Below are 14,806 nucleotides of genomic sequence, written 5' to 3' on the forward strand. Positions count from 1 at the left end.
GGAAATGCAGAGGTGGGGCTCTCGTCAGTGCGGGTAATTGCAGTTGCTGCAGAATAGAGTGCCGTGAAGGAGGTGTATTGAGAGCGTGTTTTGGATAAAACAGACTAAAACTAGTTATTTGGTGTCACGGGTTGAACACGGTCGCTTGAAATAAATCTGATTATGCAAACTGGCGAAGTTAGAAATGCCTGGCGCAAAAATCTTGCAAATTAAGCATTTATAGCCGTGGGTGGTCTGCATAGTTTTTAAATTCTGAGAAGTTCACTCACGGTCTAGATAACGAGTCCAACTGTATGCCTTTGAAATTAACAAGGAAATATTCTGAGGTATTAATTAGTGTTGTTGTGCTGCAAGAACTGTATTGCAAGATGTTCTTTGTGCTTGTCTTTAATATTTTATTAATGTCCTGCTGTACTTCGATCACCAGGCAGAGATTAAATATCTCTGGTGACGTGTGGAACAGAGTGTTCAGCTGCCACGCCATGTAGCCTACTTGAATCATGGCCGTAACCAGGGAGTGGGTGTCCCCAAATCAGTTTTATTAGCAATGTTCAGGTACAAAGCGCAATGCCCACCCAGGAAATAGGAGACGGGCTAATGATATCATTGTGTGAACTGTGTGTGTGTGTGTGTGTGTGTGTGTGTTTGGTGAGGACTGGGGGTCATGTATCCTAAGATTTTTTCTGTCTCTGGGAAATGACACGAAGAGCACATGACTCACCGTGCATTGATTGTGTTGAAGTGACACATTCATTTATAATTTGAATGTCATTATTAATTTGCACAGATGTGGCCACCTACCTAATATGTTTGATAATGAATTTAATGGAAATAATATTTTCCATGTCAGTTTCACATTTTTTTCCCGCAAGTTTTTTTTTTAATACACTCTGGTGAACGACTTGCTGTTCTCTTAGCAACCACCAGGAAGATAAACTTGAGATGAATCAATCACCTACATCCACATCCACTAATTAATTGCTCATCCACCACTTGACAAATTAGTTAATTGGTGACTTTAAACCAATTCTTACTGAGCATGGCATCATTGCCCTTATTATCTTTGGCATTAAATTGTGCAATATTCATGGTTTAAAACTGAAGGTGAAACAAAATGTTCCCAGTATTAGATTTGGACATGTTAAAATGGACATATTAAAAGATCTGGTGTTGTGAAAAGAGAAATTTCAAATCTTTTTTGTGCGGTGTAAGACAAACATTAATTAGCCTGAGGTCTGAACAAAGAATTTTGAAAGGATAGAAGTAAAATGGTGGCTACACGCATTGTGTATTGTGGGAGTGATATCCGGTGTGCATTAACATTCTAGGTCTACAGTTCTAATCTTTCCAGCTGTACAGATTGTCTTGCTTGCTAGGCATTTTTGTGTGATGGTGCTGGTGCTTATAGATTTTAAAATGTGTTTGATTTTAATGCCGTGAGGATGATAAGGGGCAGATGATCTAAAGAAGTGATCTTTAAATACTTAAATCCCACACGAGAAGGGATCAATAAAATCTCATTCCTTCTCTTGCATTTTCAGTTTTAATCATAGATGTTTATACTGTATTTCCTCAAATAGTATAAGTGGAAGTTAACATGAAAACTAATTGGCTGCTGAGACATATTTACAGACTTTTCTTCAGTCATTGTTCAGGACAAGATACTTGACCATCATGTAAACAGTGCCTTTGCATGTTTCAGCAGTATTTTCACCATTTCCCTTTGCCTTTCTCCACAAAACCTTAAAGCCTGCAGTCTTTTCTGAGTGAGACAAACATAGTGACTACACTTAAGCATTAATATGTCCTTCTACCCAGCAGAAAATGAGACTGAGATGCAAAGCATTAAGCAGTAGGTGGGCACACCACTTCAGCCAAACCTTTAAAAGCTTCCTTTTAAAGAAATGAATACGTAACAAGGAGAAAGTCCCTTCAGCACAATTAAAACTAATCTTATAGTCACAGCAGTCACAATTGGCTTGACAGATTAGCTTACTGAGGGGTTGACAGGCAATTGGATTTTAGAGGCCACTTCTATTTCATAGAAGTCATATTGGAGTCCACAGGGAAACTCACTCAACTGAGAGAAAATTAATATTAAATTCTTGAAGTCACTACCTCTTGAACCTTAAAAGTGAGTATTTCTCATTTCCTCAGCCCTTGCCATATATATATACACTGAAGAATAGTATAAAACATTTTTTGAGAAAAATAAATTAACTATTAGTGTTTCTGTCTTCAACTGGTAACACAACCAGCAAAAACTGTATAGATTTACAGATAAAACTCTACGTAAAGACTATGCAGCATTTCAGTGCCGTTTGTTTGGTCCTGCATATTCCTACGCAATTTAGTCTTGTTTTATTTATCTTTTGGTGGATGTTTTACACATTTAAGCAGTGTTGTGCTGAATGGTTTTGACTTCACCGTGTCATTATTTTCACCTCTTAAAGTTAAAGCTGTGGCTGCAGCACTTGACATTCTGATGTAAACAGCCTCCAGCTATTTGTCTTGCCCTCGTCAGACGGCCTTTTTTGGTCCATGGCTCTCTTCCAATGACCATGATTTGGGTCATGCCAATCGCCCGCCAGGCAGCTCCTTCGGCTGCCAGCACACACAGCTAATACCATAATGAGAACAAGGTCAGCAATCGTAAAAGCACGCACATAAAGACAGCAAATGTTGTTGGACTGCAGCTGTTAAACCATGACCTGTTCAGAGCAGCAGTGGTGTAGGTGAGCAACCATTCCAGATGCCAATGTAGACAGAGCTTTGTGTAAACTGTAATCGCATTACTTTTAGTGACTAGGAAGAATGACTTATTCCTCCTATAGCAAGGTTCTAACTATATCAGTCTATATATCTGGTTAATCAGTAATCACATCTGGCTATCACATCCAGAGTGTTATAAGTTCATTGAATACGTCTTGATTAGTGTTCCTTGCTATATTATCCATCCAATAAGTGCTATTGTGCGCGAGAGCCTCCTCTATTCTGTATTCCAGCACAATACTATAAAAATAAAAGGGTTCTTTACATAATTCCCTAGCTGCGTGTGAGTGTGTGTTTTGGGGGGGGGGGGAGGGGGGACTTCACCTCTAGCATAAAAATAAAAGAATCCTCTGTAGCTTGCCAGGAGCAAGGCAACGGCATACGACTTTTTCAAGTGCAGTCTCTTCACACTTTAACCAGTCACATGCAGCTTATTCACCAGACAAGGAAATAATAACAGTTCGCTATTGATCTCTAATCCAGGTCAGAACAAAGGCAGGCCCAGGTGGGGCCAGCCATTCATGGCGGTGGCTCCCAATATCCACTGTCTGCAGTAGCGGTAATTACGGTCGAGTCTGAATGTGCCCATTAACGGAGAATGGGAAGCCAGCACGCCAAACGCAAAGGTTGAGGCTCGCGGTGAGATGGCGTGGGCGGTGGGAGTGACTCAGCGTGGCGGGGACCTTTGGATGAAAGCAGCCCCCCTGCGAGATTTCCAGGCTCTGAAAGGAGCTCCTATGCAAATGCTTTTTCTTTTCTACCCATCAGCCTCGCCTCTGTCTCCCTGGAAGATGTCCATTTTACCCATGCTGTTGTTTCATGTGTGAGCCTTAATTGTGATGGGCTTTCGATTTTTTTTTTTTTTAATTCTTCTGGGGGGCTTGAAGCAAACAATTAGCCCAGATACAAACGGAGCTGCTTTCACAGTCGCTTGCTGCTGTGGTGCCACAATGAGTGCGTTGCTGTAGTCTGTTATTACTTTGATGCTGAGGGTGGACATGGTGCACCATTCTGGACATTCCCATTGTCTTGGTTTTTTGATTGCTTCTGCCGTTGTACTTTAACAAATAGATTTTAAAATAAATAAATAAATAAGCAAAAAACAAAATGCACTATATTCGAGGTATTATATTATTCATATTGTTAGAGGCTTTTGAAGTCTGTGTTCTAATGTGTTAGGCAAGTGTGGGTGGATGAATTTTTATTTCATTCAGCACTCACTGTTCTGTTGGGATTATGATGGGGAACGAGACCCAAGACCTAACACTAAGCGAAGAAGACCCAACACTTAGTAAAACTTTTTTTCATTAGGTCCATGGCATTTGACACAGTTATGCTTAAACCATTAGAAGTAGAGTCTATATACTGGCCGGCTTCCTAAACTGCAGAGTTCATTAGTTAGGCTGACCTATTATGCACAAGGGAAAATGTCAAAAATTTCCCCTGTAGCTTTGATTCCAACTTACAATGTCAGTGTGATGAATTTTCTTGGCATTCAACAATATATTCTGCAAACTGTCACACTGTGCTACTGGAAATGATGAACTCTAAAAATTACTGGATCCTTGTTGCTGTTCCATTTTTAAGATAATTTGATTGTGCTTTCCAGTCGTGAGCCAGTCTTAATAGAAATGACGTTAACACAGCGATGTAAATCAACAGACTACTATTTATGAGAAAAAGAGGACGGGAAGTTTTTAATATTTAGGATTCTAGTGCTTCAGAGGTGCTATGTTATTTTAGTTTTTTTAATGGAGGCGTGTCAAACTCCAGTCCTGGAGGGCCGTCATGTCAGTGTGTTGCAGTATGAGTGATTGCTTTTTTGTCATTAATTGGCTAAAGAGTCCACACGCCTTGTTCTGAAGGCCTTAATCGGCTACCGACTAAAAGGAAACCACTAATGCCCCGGACACTGTAGCTCTCCTGGACTCAAGTTTGACACCCTTGTTTTAATGGATAAAGGCCAAGTAAAGTTCATAATAATTATTACTGTTGTATTGTAGATGAGACACAACTAGGAGCTGCAGCTAGATAACTGGTCCCTTTAATTTGAATTCTATGAAACGATGACACCATGTTTCTTTCACACCTGTACAGCAGGGATCTCAAACTTAAATCTTGCAGGGCTGCTGTCGGTGCTATTTTTTGATATGGTTATAAACTTAAATGCTTAAGTCATCTATTAGCTAAAGCATCTGCATGCATTGGACCTCTCCGGCCGACCAATGGTGTAACTTCATAACTCGGCCGACCAGTGGTGTAACTTCAACACTCAGTCAGTCACAGACATTTGTAGGGCTGGCCCCGCTGTTGCGGTCCAGCCAAAAATAGCAAAAACCAGACTGCGGCCATCCAAGAGTGGAGTTTGAGAAAAAAACAAGTGATTTTATTCCTAGCATATATTGGTCAATAAAAAGCCTCAATATAGCAATTTCCATTGTACAAATAGGAGAGAAAAATATTGCATCTGGTCAATGTGTAGTATCTTTTGTTGTATTGTTACAAACCGTAGACCGTGGCAGTTCTTATTATGTACACTGAAGAGGCGTACAGTCACAACCAAGATTCAGTTCCCTTATTATGTTTGTATCTTTTTTGTGTGGCTGTTTCACATGCATTTGTATTTTAGTTTCGTTTACACTAACTTATTTTCCTGGTCACTACTGTCATACTGACGGACTCATTCTATTTTAATTTTCTTTGTAAATAGTCACATAAATTGATTTTATACATTGGAATAATGCATAATTTGGTTGAAAGCTGCATGCTATAGGAATGTTTTTTTTTTTTTTTGCCTGTGGAACCCATGAAATATTAAAAGTGTGGAATGAATAAGAAAAGTGATAACTCTCAGAAAAAAAATGTTTTCTTTTCCTAGTTGAATGTTCAAAAAGTTCACCTCCGCTATCTGTCTTTAACTTACTGTTCTGAACCCTTCATGCTTTAAACCCATAATAATAGTAAGAATAGTAGAACATTAAGATTTCCATTCTATGATATATGATTCTCTAAACACTTGGCCGTGCTGTTTTTAAGGGTTCCTGTGAGGGAATAACCCAAGGGAAATCCAGATCCTTCACTGAGTGGCCCTGTATGCTTGGTCTTTCCAAAAACTGACTCAGCCTCTGAACTGTGTTAGAGGCTCTGGAAACACGGCATTCTTAAACGCGGTGGAGGGAAAGATGATGATTGAGTCTTAATCTGCTTTACACCCAGATACATAATAATGACCCAGTTGCTTCTTAATCCAATGCCACTGGTTGGTTGAGTGGCACCTCTCTCCTTGTTCCTCCATCGCAGATGAGATGCCAGGAATGCACTTCTCAGCAGCTCAGGACAAAAAATTAACTACTTCCTGCGGCTGATGTATCTGTATCTGTAAATGACAGGAACACTGAGGCTGTAAAATACTTAATCTGCTGCTGTTTGCACTGTACATGTTTGTGAATGCTGTGCATATCTTTAAACAGGAAATGGGTGCATCTTGTGCGTGGCAGATTTAATTACATTTTCATTATATACTTGTATATTTCGATGCCAATTTCACAGAAACATTTATGTTGCCAGTGTTTATAATGAATATGCTTCAGCAATGTTTTCTGAGAAACCAGAACTGCATATGCAATTTACACAGTAAAATGTCCAAAGTGAATTAAAATCTAGTGCATATGGGTCAAATAGGGAGCATATGTATTCTGTAAGATCTTACTTAACACTGAATATCTTACTGTGTACTCACATTTTTAAAAATGTGGCCATTGGTAAATTCAGCTACAGAGCATGCTGCAAGCAAATTGGCACTATTTTATATGTACTTTACACACATTATACCACACAATGATGTAGCTTAATGTGACAGTTGCAGCTGCATGCAATGAGGCACATTCCACAAGTTACAATAGGTGAGAGCTAAAGTCATTACATGCATGACAGTACATTCACTAGCCATCTGTATACATAACCCATATTTCCATAAGCAGAAAAAATATTATTTCAGTTTTGAGGTTGAGATGTTTATGGAATGTGCATAATTGAAGCATTTAATATATTGAATCTTAAAAATATGTCTTTTACCCTCCTGAAGTAATTTGTTGTGGTTATGATATTGCTATAAAGGGTCGCCTTCTCTAATCTTCATTTCTAGTTCCATGGCTGGATTTAGACAGGTGCAAAAAAAGACTGTGGCCAGAACACATTAAACACCAAAAATTGGGGTCCCCAAAACTGATGAAACTGTCTCACAAGGAGGGCTCATAACATTGACAAAAATAATACTTGTCAGAGGCAAAACAGCTTTCCTGTATCATGGAAAATAGATCTGAGCTCCCAAATGGCCGCCTTCCTCCTTCTCTGAATGAAAAGAAATGAATAAATAAGTAAACGAATGGAATATGAATTACCACCTGAAAGGCGCAACACAACTCATTACCCAGAGGGCCACACTCCGTTTAGATTTTTATTGTGATGACCCTCCTCCATTTGCTTTGAAGGCTGCAAGCGGAATTGCATGTGAGTCCTGGAATCTAAGCTGCTGCCAATGGAGATGACACTTTGATTACGTGCTGCTAAGTTGTAGTAGAAACGCAGATGGTCTGCTTAATGATATTGTTTCCACTATCCAGTGTATGTTCAGCAAGGGCATGTGCACTTCTCAGCATCCCTGTGCTTTCTTATTGCTTGTAGCCATCTGTTGTGGAATTAGGACATCAGACATGCAATGTAGTTGCATTACAGGCACTATATCATAAACATGGCTGTAACTGCCTCACTCCGACTGTGACATCACAGAAACGAAGGCAGACTATTTGCCTAAAGTCCCACGTTCTGGGCGAAGGTTAGTCTCTTGGTACTTTTCATTCATTATGGGTCCTGCTCTCGCTTTAGAGGGGCAAAGTCTTTGTCCTGCCTTTCAGTGTCCAAGCAGCACATTCCAAGATGTCAGCTCAATGCATCTGAGATTAAAAAGTTTTTAATTGTGTAATGGGTCTCTTTCAACATGAAAGATTGTTTTCAATTTCATGATTTTACAAAGCACCATTAAAAACATCTTTACTACTATTGTTAAATGCTTCACTTGATGTAGTTGTCAGGACTTGTATGCCTATTATCTCAAGGGTCTGTCACTAATCTTTCCGAGGAACAGTGAAGTTCCAGGTTATTGCAGAACATGCTTTTAAACAGTAGATTGTGGGTCTGACTGCGGTGATAGATTTGTTTTCTTACCTCAAATGCATTTTTTTGTTTGTTTCCAAACTGCTCCACTTGAAATGTAATACAGACTCTGGGAAAATAATGGCGTTGAAAGTTTTCAGAGAGGAAATCAGTGTTCATGTGTCTGTCTCTCAGCATTAGATTATTGATCCCTTGGCATTGAACCAAAACCCTTTGTGCTCCCAAACGTTTCAATGGTCGAATCTTTAGAGGCTTCTTGTTTGCACTTTATGTCTTTGAAAGTGAACAGTCTGAGAATACAGATGTTAACACAGACAAAGATGTAAATCCAGCCTGCAGGCATCCTTGTCTCTCAAGGGTCTTTTCAAAAGCCGGTAGACTGAAGTTGACATACAAAAGAAAAGTAAACTATTTGCCCTGACTCAAGGAGTACATGAAAGTCATTGGTTGCGTTTGAGATCTCCTATAATACCACCAGGTATTACGCCCACTCTTTCCACCCGGTGTCACCGGGGTGCGTTTCTTCCGTCGCACTTTGCTTAGGGAAGTTGTTCAGTTACATTACCACATCAAATAAACCTAGCTAACTCAAAAATATTGTCACAACGTTGTCTCAAAGTTGTGGTGGGAAGATTTTTAGATTTTTTTGTATGAATGCTTCATCAAATTTGTGTGATCCAAGTAATTTATTGTTATGTCAATGGATGGCACAATAGGATTGACACAGGCTGGTTTTGGCATTGAACCATAACCATAATTATTGTTTTTTTTTTTGTTGTTTTTTTCGGAGCACTATTAGAATCATAGCCACTGTGAAGCTTATTGGCTTTCTTTTTGGTAAATTTTTTATACTAGCTAGTGATAGCTACGTGCATAGCAATTGTGATTTAGGGGAGTTAGCCAATGTTAGTGAAATAGTGAAGATACGTTACACTCGATTGACTAAATGTGGGCTATTGATAATGTTTGTTGTCACAGTAATTGAGGTTTTCATTCAGACATTACTTATAGCCCCAGTGCATTGCTGCACTGCCATCTTCATCTTTACACTAGGCCACCCATTCGGGCCTTTCCACAGTTCACTTGCTTTAGCTAACTACATAACCTGTAGTGCTTTAGCCAGCAGGCTAATAACGGGTAAGAACGCCCAATGCAGATCCTATGTGAATAAGCACATAGTTACGCATACTCAGCGCTGTATCCAACGAGGGGCCGGTACGTCCAAATGACACCGGAACCGGATAGATACAGCCAGTGCAGGGATGCTGTCTGCGCAGTGACACCGGCGTCTGACAGCGTCAGGTCAGGAGGGCTGCACTGCGGATCATAACCGATGTGCTCTGACAGTGCCCAGGCTCAGACAAACAGCAGCTCTGACAGGTGCAGGCAGGATGAAAGTTCCTGGAATAACGCACTAACCCAGCTGCACGGTGTTACGTAATTGCCTCCTTTATTTCCCCTCCATAAAACGCTACTGTCCTTGCTGTGAACTTCCACAACTGCTGCAGCTTCTGCTACTTCCTGTTTATGGGAAACCTGCAATCAGCTTTGTACTTAGTTGTGCATGGTCTAATGCTTCAACTTTTTCCCCATTTTATCGAGAATAGCAATGTTATTTTTTCACTCACAGTGCACACATTCAGACATAAAATAGGCTACCAGAATACAATTTCCATCATTGCATGTATATAGAAATTTGAGCAATTTGAAAATGAGATATTCATGACTTGCCTAGAGTAAAATGGCGAAGGAAGTTTTCTTAAAAATGAACTGAGAAACGGCCAACTGCTTCACGTTGTAATGTTTCCATGCATCCATGAATGTGAGAAGCTAACAGATGCCTTAGGTGCTCTTTTGTTTTTGACTAGATTCTCTGATCATGATTTTTTGTTTTAACAGAAGTTAATTCGTAATTGCATTTTTGGCCCGTTTCATTGCTTTAGCATAATCTGTTAGTTTAAGGAATTGCACTCTCTCCTCTAAAATGTGTGCTGCCAGCTGCTTGTCCTCTCCACTCCGCTCTCCGCCAGCTGAGCTGTCATCGCAGTTGAAGAGTATCCTTCCTGCGAAGTTTCTGCTAACAAACCTCAGCTGGTCGATTGAGCTGAGGAGTCACTTGTGTACAGTGAGGCAGGTAAAAAAAAAAAACACTAACAGGAGCCTGTCCTCCATGGCAAATCTGCTGCCAATTACGCTCAACCTTGTTGGGCAGCTGGCCCTAGGCTGAACTGGAATGACTGCGATGCCGTACTTAACCACGGGAAGCATCACGCAGTGAAAGCCAGATTTTAACAGGAAGAGTCAGCTGGCAGACCTCTGATCTTTATTTACACTTCTTGTGGATCTGTCCATATAGGGAGAACAGGGTAATCTATCCAGATAACTGAAAGATCAGTGCTTCTGTGCAGCACTTGTTAAAGAAACAAGCCATGTTCTTGTGATGGTAGAAGTTAATGTCAGGTCCCAGCAGGCCATTGATTATGTAAGTGGTCTAGGGAGAGGAAGTGGATGTTGACAGCTTGTTAGTTCACACTGTCTATGTAAAGGGCACGTGTCCAGCCAGAAACTTGTGCCAACCTGATCAGTCATGGGCAAGATTGAAAATTAAAATGCTAATTAAGACAATGTGCCATAAGTCATGATTAGCTGGGTGCTGGTCAGCTGCCATACCATCCTTTAAAACTTTTACTGTAAGAGTAAACTAAGCTTTCACACAAGAAAGCTTCAGTCTACATCAGAAAAAGAGAATTCATGTCACGTGATCAAGCACAAAATACTGGAGGTGTGGGTTACTTTGTAAAGTCACGCAGAAGCATGAATCATACTTAACTGGAAAGTGACCCATGTTGGGCGGAACAATTATGCCGTCTAAAATGGTGGCAGTCGACATTACCAAAAACTGCCTGATTAGTGCTCTTTACAGGTGGGCACTGAACTAACGACAAAAGCTACCTACTTGCATTCAGTGCTGTTTCCAGCAGTGTCCTTCAACCAATAAAGGTTTCCTTCATGCAACTATGAGTCTGAACTGCATGTCGGCCTTTTGAGGTCACTTCAAAGGGATGGCACGCATTTAATTACTGTTTAAAAAAAAAATTCTATTATTCTATTTAGAGTCAAGACTAGCTGGATTCTACAGGAAATAACTGAATAATGACTGCCGCAAACTTAAACCAATTTTATTGTTGTGTTGGTAAAGACCAACCCCTTGGTTGTGAAACTTGTAGACGTGGCTATTCCCGGTAATGAACGCTGGCATCACATTGTACAGCAATAAAGTGAAATGGAAACTTGGGACCTACTGATAACTGGGGATTCCACCTTCCACCTGCGATTACACAATTGCATTAACTTATGCCAAAGAACGTGTCTCCCCCACCCCCCGCCCCAAAAACCACAAATTAACCAATAGGAGACACATACACTGGACAAGGATCCAAAGATAGGCGAATGTAATCCAGCTCAAAATGGGTGTTCACAGTTATGCCAACATAAATGCGCTCACAGCATCACAGTATCTTTGCATCTAATCTCTTGAAAATTGGTAATTGGTTGCTATTTTTCAGTTTATTCAAAGCAACTGCAGTTTGAGTTCAGATCAACTGAATGGTTTGCCTTTCTCAATATTTCATTAAATCACCACAGTGGTTTTCCAAAGCAGGACCAAAGTCCCTGTGCGTAACATCAATGTTGCATGTACTCTTTCACCACAAAAAAGCATTGGCACTATTGCTTTGATTGTAATCTTTTTTCTCTGTTCTCTAGAAGAATTAGATTATTGTTATTATTTGTTTGGTCATTATGGTTTTCTTTAAATGTCATGTTGTTGGAGCCAAAGCTTAGACAGAGACAGGCTTTCTTTTTGGGGGTCTGTGGTCCAGTCATGGCCCAGCTCGTCTCAGTGATAAAGATAACAGGACAGGCACATCATTCATTCATGACTGGCCTTATGAAGATTTATGACCAAACACTCAATATTTCATATGCTACGCACCCCTGATGAATATAAAATTATTGCAGGGGGAAAGGGATAACTGTCACTTTCCAGCTACGCATCCAGGCTTTGTGTTGAAGATGATTTACCTTTTCATGATATCCTGACTGGGGCCTGTAGTTGGAGCCATGTTGAATGCATTATGTTTAATTAAACCCTGACATTTAAACAATACCTCAGTTCTCTTCTTGTTTTTAGAATGTCTTGCTTTATCTTCATGTCCCTGAATCAAATTTTTATAACTATCTCATATTAGCCTTAGATTTCCAGAGAATAGAAGGCTATTCTATCTATTTTTTTAAAAATCAATGGATGTAAAATAATTAATAGTCATTTATTAATTGTGGGAAATGGATAAATTGATCGAAAGGAGCACCAAACTATGCACCTTGAATCTGATTAATGAAACGATGAACTCAATGATGGGAACGGTAATTTAAAAAGGTGTGCATCATTTCAAACAGCGCAATTCACAGCTCAGATTCACTGCATGAATTGTAGCTTTGCCTGTCGCCTGGATGAGAGGCAGCCTTTCGCAGATGCCGTGTCCTCCCCCATAGGGCAGTTGACAAACCTTCATCAACATGAGCAAATGTTAAGCGCCAGTCGGATCTGTGTTCCTGCAGCGTCGCTTGCCTGGGGAACCAGGACCCTGGCCTCAGATCTCTCCGCCCCGGCCACAGAATGAGGCTCTGTGATGTCATAAGCAGCCGTGGCATATATCTGCTTTGCAAAAAAGAAAAAAAAAAAGAGCCATTTATTTGCTGGCTTGTCCTTTTGGCCCCTGCGTCTGCTGCAGAGGGTAATCTAAAATGAACTGTGATGTCATCACAAGTGGGTGTATGTGAATACCAAGTGTGCCTTGTAGACATGTACTTGTCTGTTGAAGCATGGCTTTTAATAAGCGTGGCTTTTAATATTTACAGGCAGGGATTTGATCGTGATGTACTGGGGGGCTTGTGGATTATGTCTAAGGAGAGGGAGCAGGGATGGGGAATATTGGAAATGCCAGCTTGCGAGGATCGCCATTGAGAACCTGTGCATGACTAATAGAGAGCACTTGGGTAGTTCTGCCCCACGGAGGAGTCCGTGATGTGTTACTTTACCGTAAATAAATTCATTCATTTTTCATCAACCGGGGAAGAAAGTCTAAAAAAAGGCAGATTAAAAGCGCCATTGCATGACCCCAAAAACACTCCTGCTGTTTGTTTCTTTCCTTTTTCTTTGCCTTCTGGGTTCCCAGCAGATAGGATAAAAGTCTTTCTGCTTTGTTTTGATATCTGTGAGTGGAATTTGTATATATTTTTCATAGCAATGTCACCCAATTTTAATGATGGAAAATGAAAAATTTGGTGGATGTGGTTTGGTGATGGTTCCTCTGGAGTACTGGCAGGGAAGGTTTACATGTATTGCCCAAAAGTGAATGAATGATTCACAGAATACTCAATAAGGTCTTCAAAGATGTCTTAACCCTCATATTAATCCATGGTTAATGTCAGTTGAAATCACAGTGCCGACACTCTGAAAGCAATGTTCTAAAAGCAGTGCTGAATTTCAAAGAGAATGGACTATTGTGGCTGAGCATCAACAAGGTGCAACTGACAGGGTTTGGGTCAATTCAGGATTTTGGTATTTGAAAAAATCTCCAGGATACAGAGTCTGAATTTGAATTATAATTACAATTTAATTCAGTGACATTCAAAGACTTGCTCATTTATAAAACATTAAAATATCTTTTATTTTAATAAAATAAAAGCTTTCAAAAAACATCTTCCAACTATCACACATCACAAACGATGATAATTTAATTTCACATATTACCTTAGATGACAGATGTCAAATACTGTTGTGTAAAATGTCCATTATTAGCTGCGTTTCTTTTTTTCATCTTTTAAGTAATGCATTCTGGGAAATGTATTTTATTAACTCAATTTTAATTAATTATCATATTAATTAATTTACAAACTTATCTTTAAGTATCTACAAGCTGCTGTGCTTTGTAGATAATCTTATTTTAATGGTGTGTGTTAGTCTAAATGTTTCAGTAACATTTTATAGTTCAATATGTCATTCATGACAGAATAAACATTATTTAAAATAACAAGTTAAATAAATTAGGCACTGGAATTTCTTTGAAATAGAATGCAAATTGTAATGAAATGAATTAAATATGTTTCCTGTCACAATTTTAAATTCAATTTCATGGATTAAAATGAAACCTATCCGCAATTCTCAATTCATCTGATGCTGGTAACTAAATTTGGCGTTAGCATGCTCCAGCTCAGGTATTCTCCCAAGATAACTGTCCTACTTTAATATTCCACGTTCTAGGAATTTGGTAGCTGTAACCTCTATCCATTTGTCTCCTGTTTGTAGCTGGTTGGAATATTGCCATTGGCCAAAGGCTGTAATGGTGGGAAGATGTTCATTTTTTTCAGGTCACACAAAATAAATTGGATTACTGTATAAACAGGCATGTGGCATGTCAGAGTGGTATTTATAGTTGTCGCTAGAAGGACTTTTGGAATAGGAGAATGCAAATGTGATTTGTAGCTATTGCCACATCAGGGATTACTGCAACTCTGGGGGTTATGCAAATATCATTGGCTCTTCCAGTCCTCCTCTATCATCTCGCTGCATGGCATAAGACTGCAGGAGACAGTGGGGCAGTCAGAGAGGCAACATGCGGACCAAAAGTATGGGTAAATCATCGACAAGTCTCTGCCAGCTTCTTCTCAGACTGAACTTCAACATCCCATAATGTTATTATTTGGTGTCATGTTGTGCAGGCATGAGAGTTTGTTCCTAGTATGTTCCAAAGTATGCTCTCCCCACCTTCAACATAAAAAAAATTTCAATTCAAACTGA

The 14,806-nt window shown here is 39.7% G+C and overlaps 1 protein-coding gene across 5 annotated transcripts in view; it reads right to left on the reverse strand.

Moving 5' to 3' along the window:
• Positions 1-5,077: 5,077 nt before the first annotated feature.
• htr7c (5-hydroxytryptamine (serotonin) receptor 7c) overlaps positions 5,078-14,806 on the reverse strand; it is a 30,688-nt gene continuing 20,959 nt past the window's right edge. Inside the window, exons 3-4 of one of the 5 annotated variants that reach the window (XM_035435550.1) lie at positions 12,513-12,664; positions 5,078-6,148 (exon numbers count right to left, since the gene is read on the reverse strand). In XM_035435550.1, coding sequence (XP_035291441.1) covers positions 12,518-12,664 — 147 coding nt within the window. In that variant the 3' untranslated portion in view covers positions 5,078-6,148; positions 12,513-12,517. Of the gene's footprint in view, positions 6,149-11,107; positions 12,665-13,616; positions 14,774-14,806 lie in introns of those variants that run through there. The other 4 variants (XM_035435552.1, XM_035435549.1, XM_035435551.1 and 1 more) reach the window with 4 other exon arrangements.

This window comes from Anguilla anguilla, chromosome 10 (assembly GCF_013347855.1).
Source record: "Anguilla anguilla isolate fAngAng1 chromosome 10, fAngAng1.pri, whole genome shotgun sequence".
Lineage (NCBI taxonomy): Eukaryota > Metazoa > Chordata > Actinopteri > Anguilliformes > Anguillidae > Anguilla > Anguilla anguilla.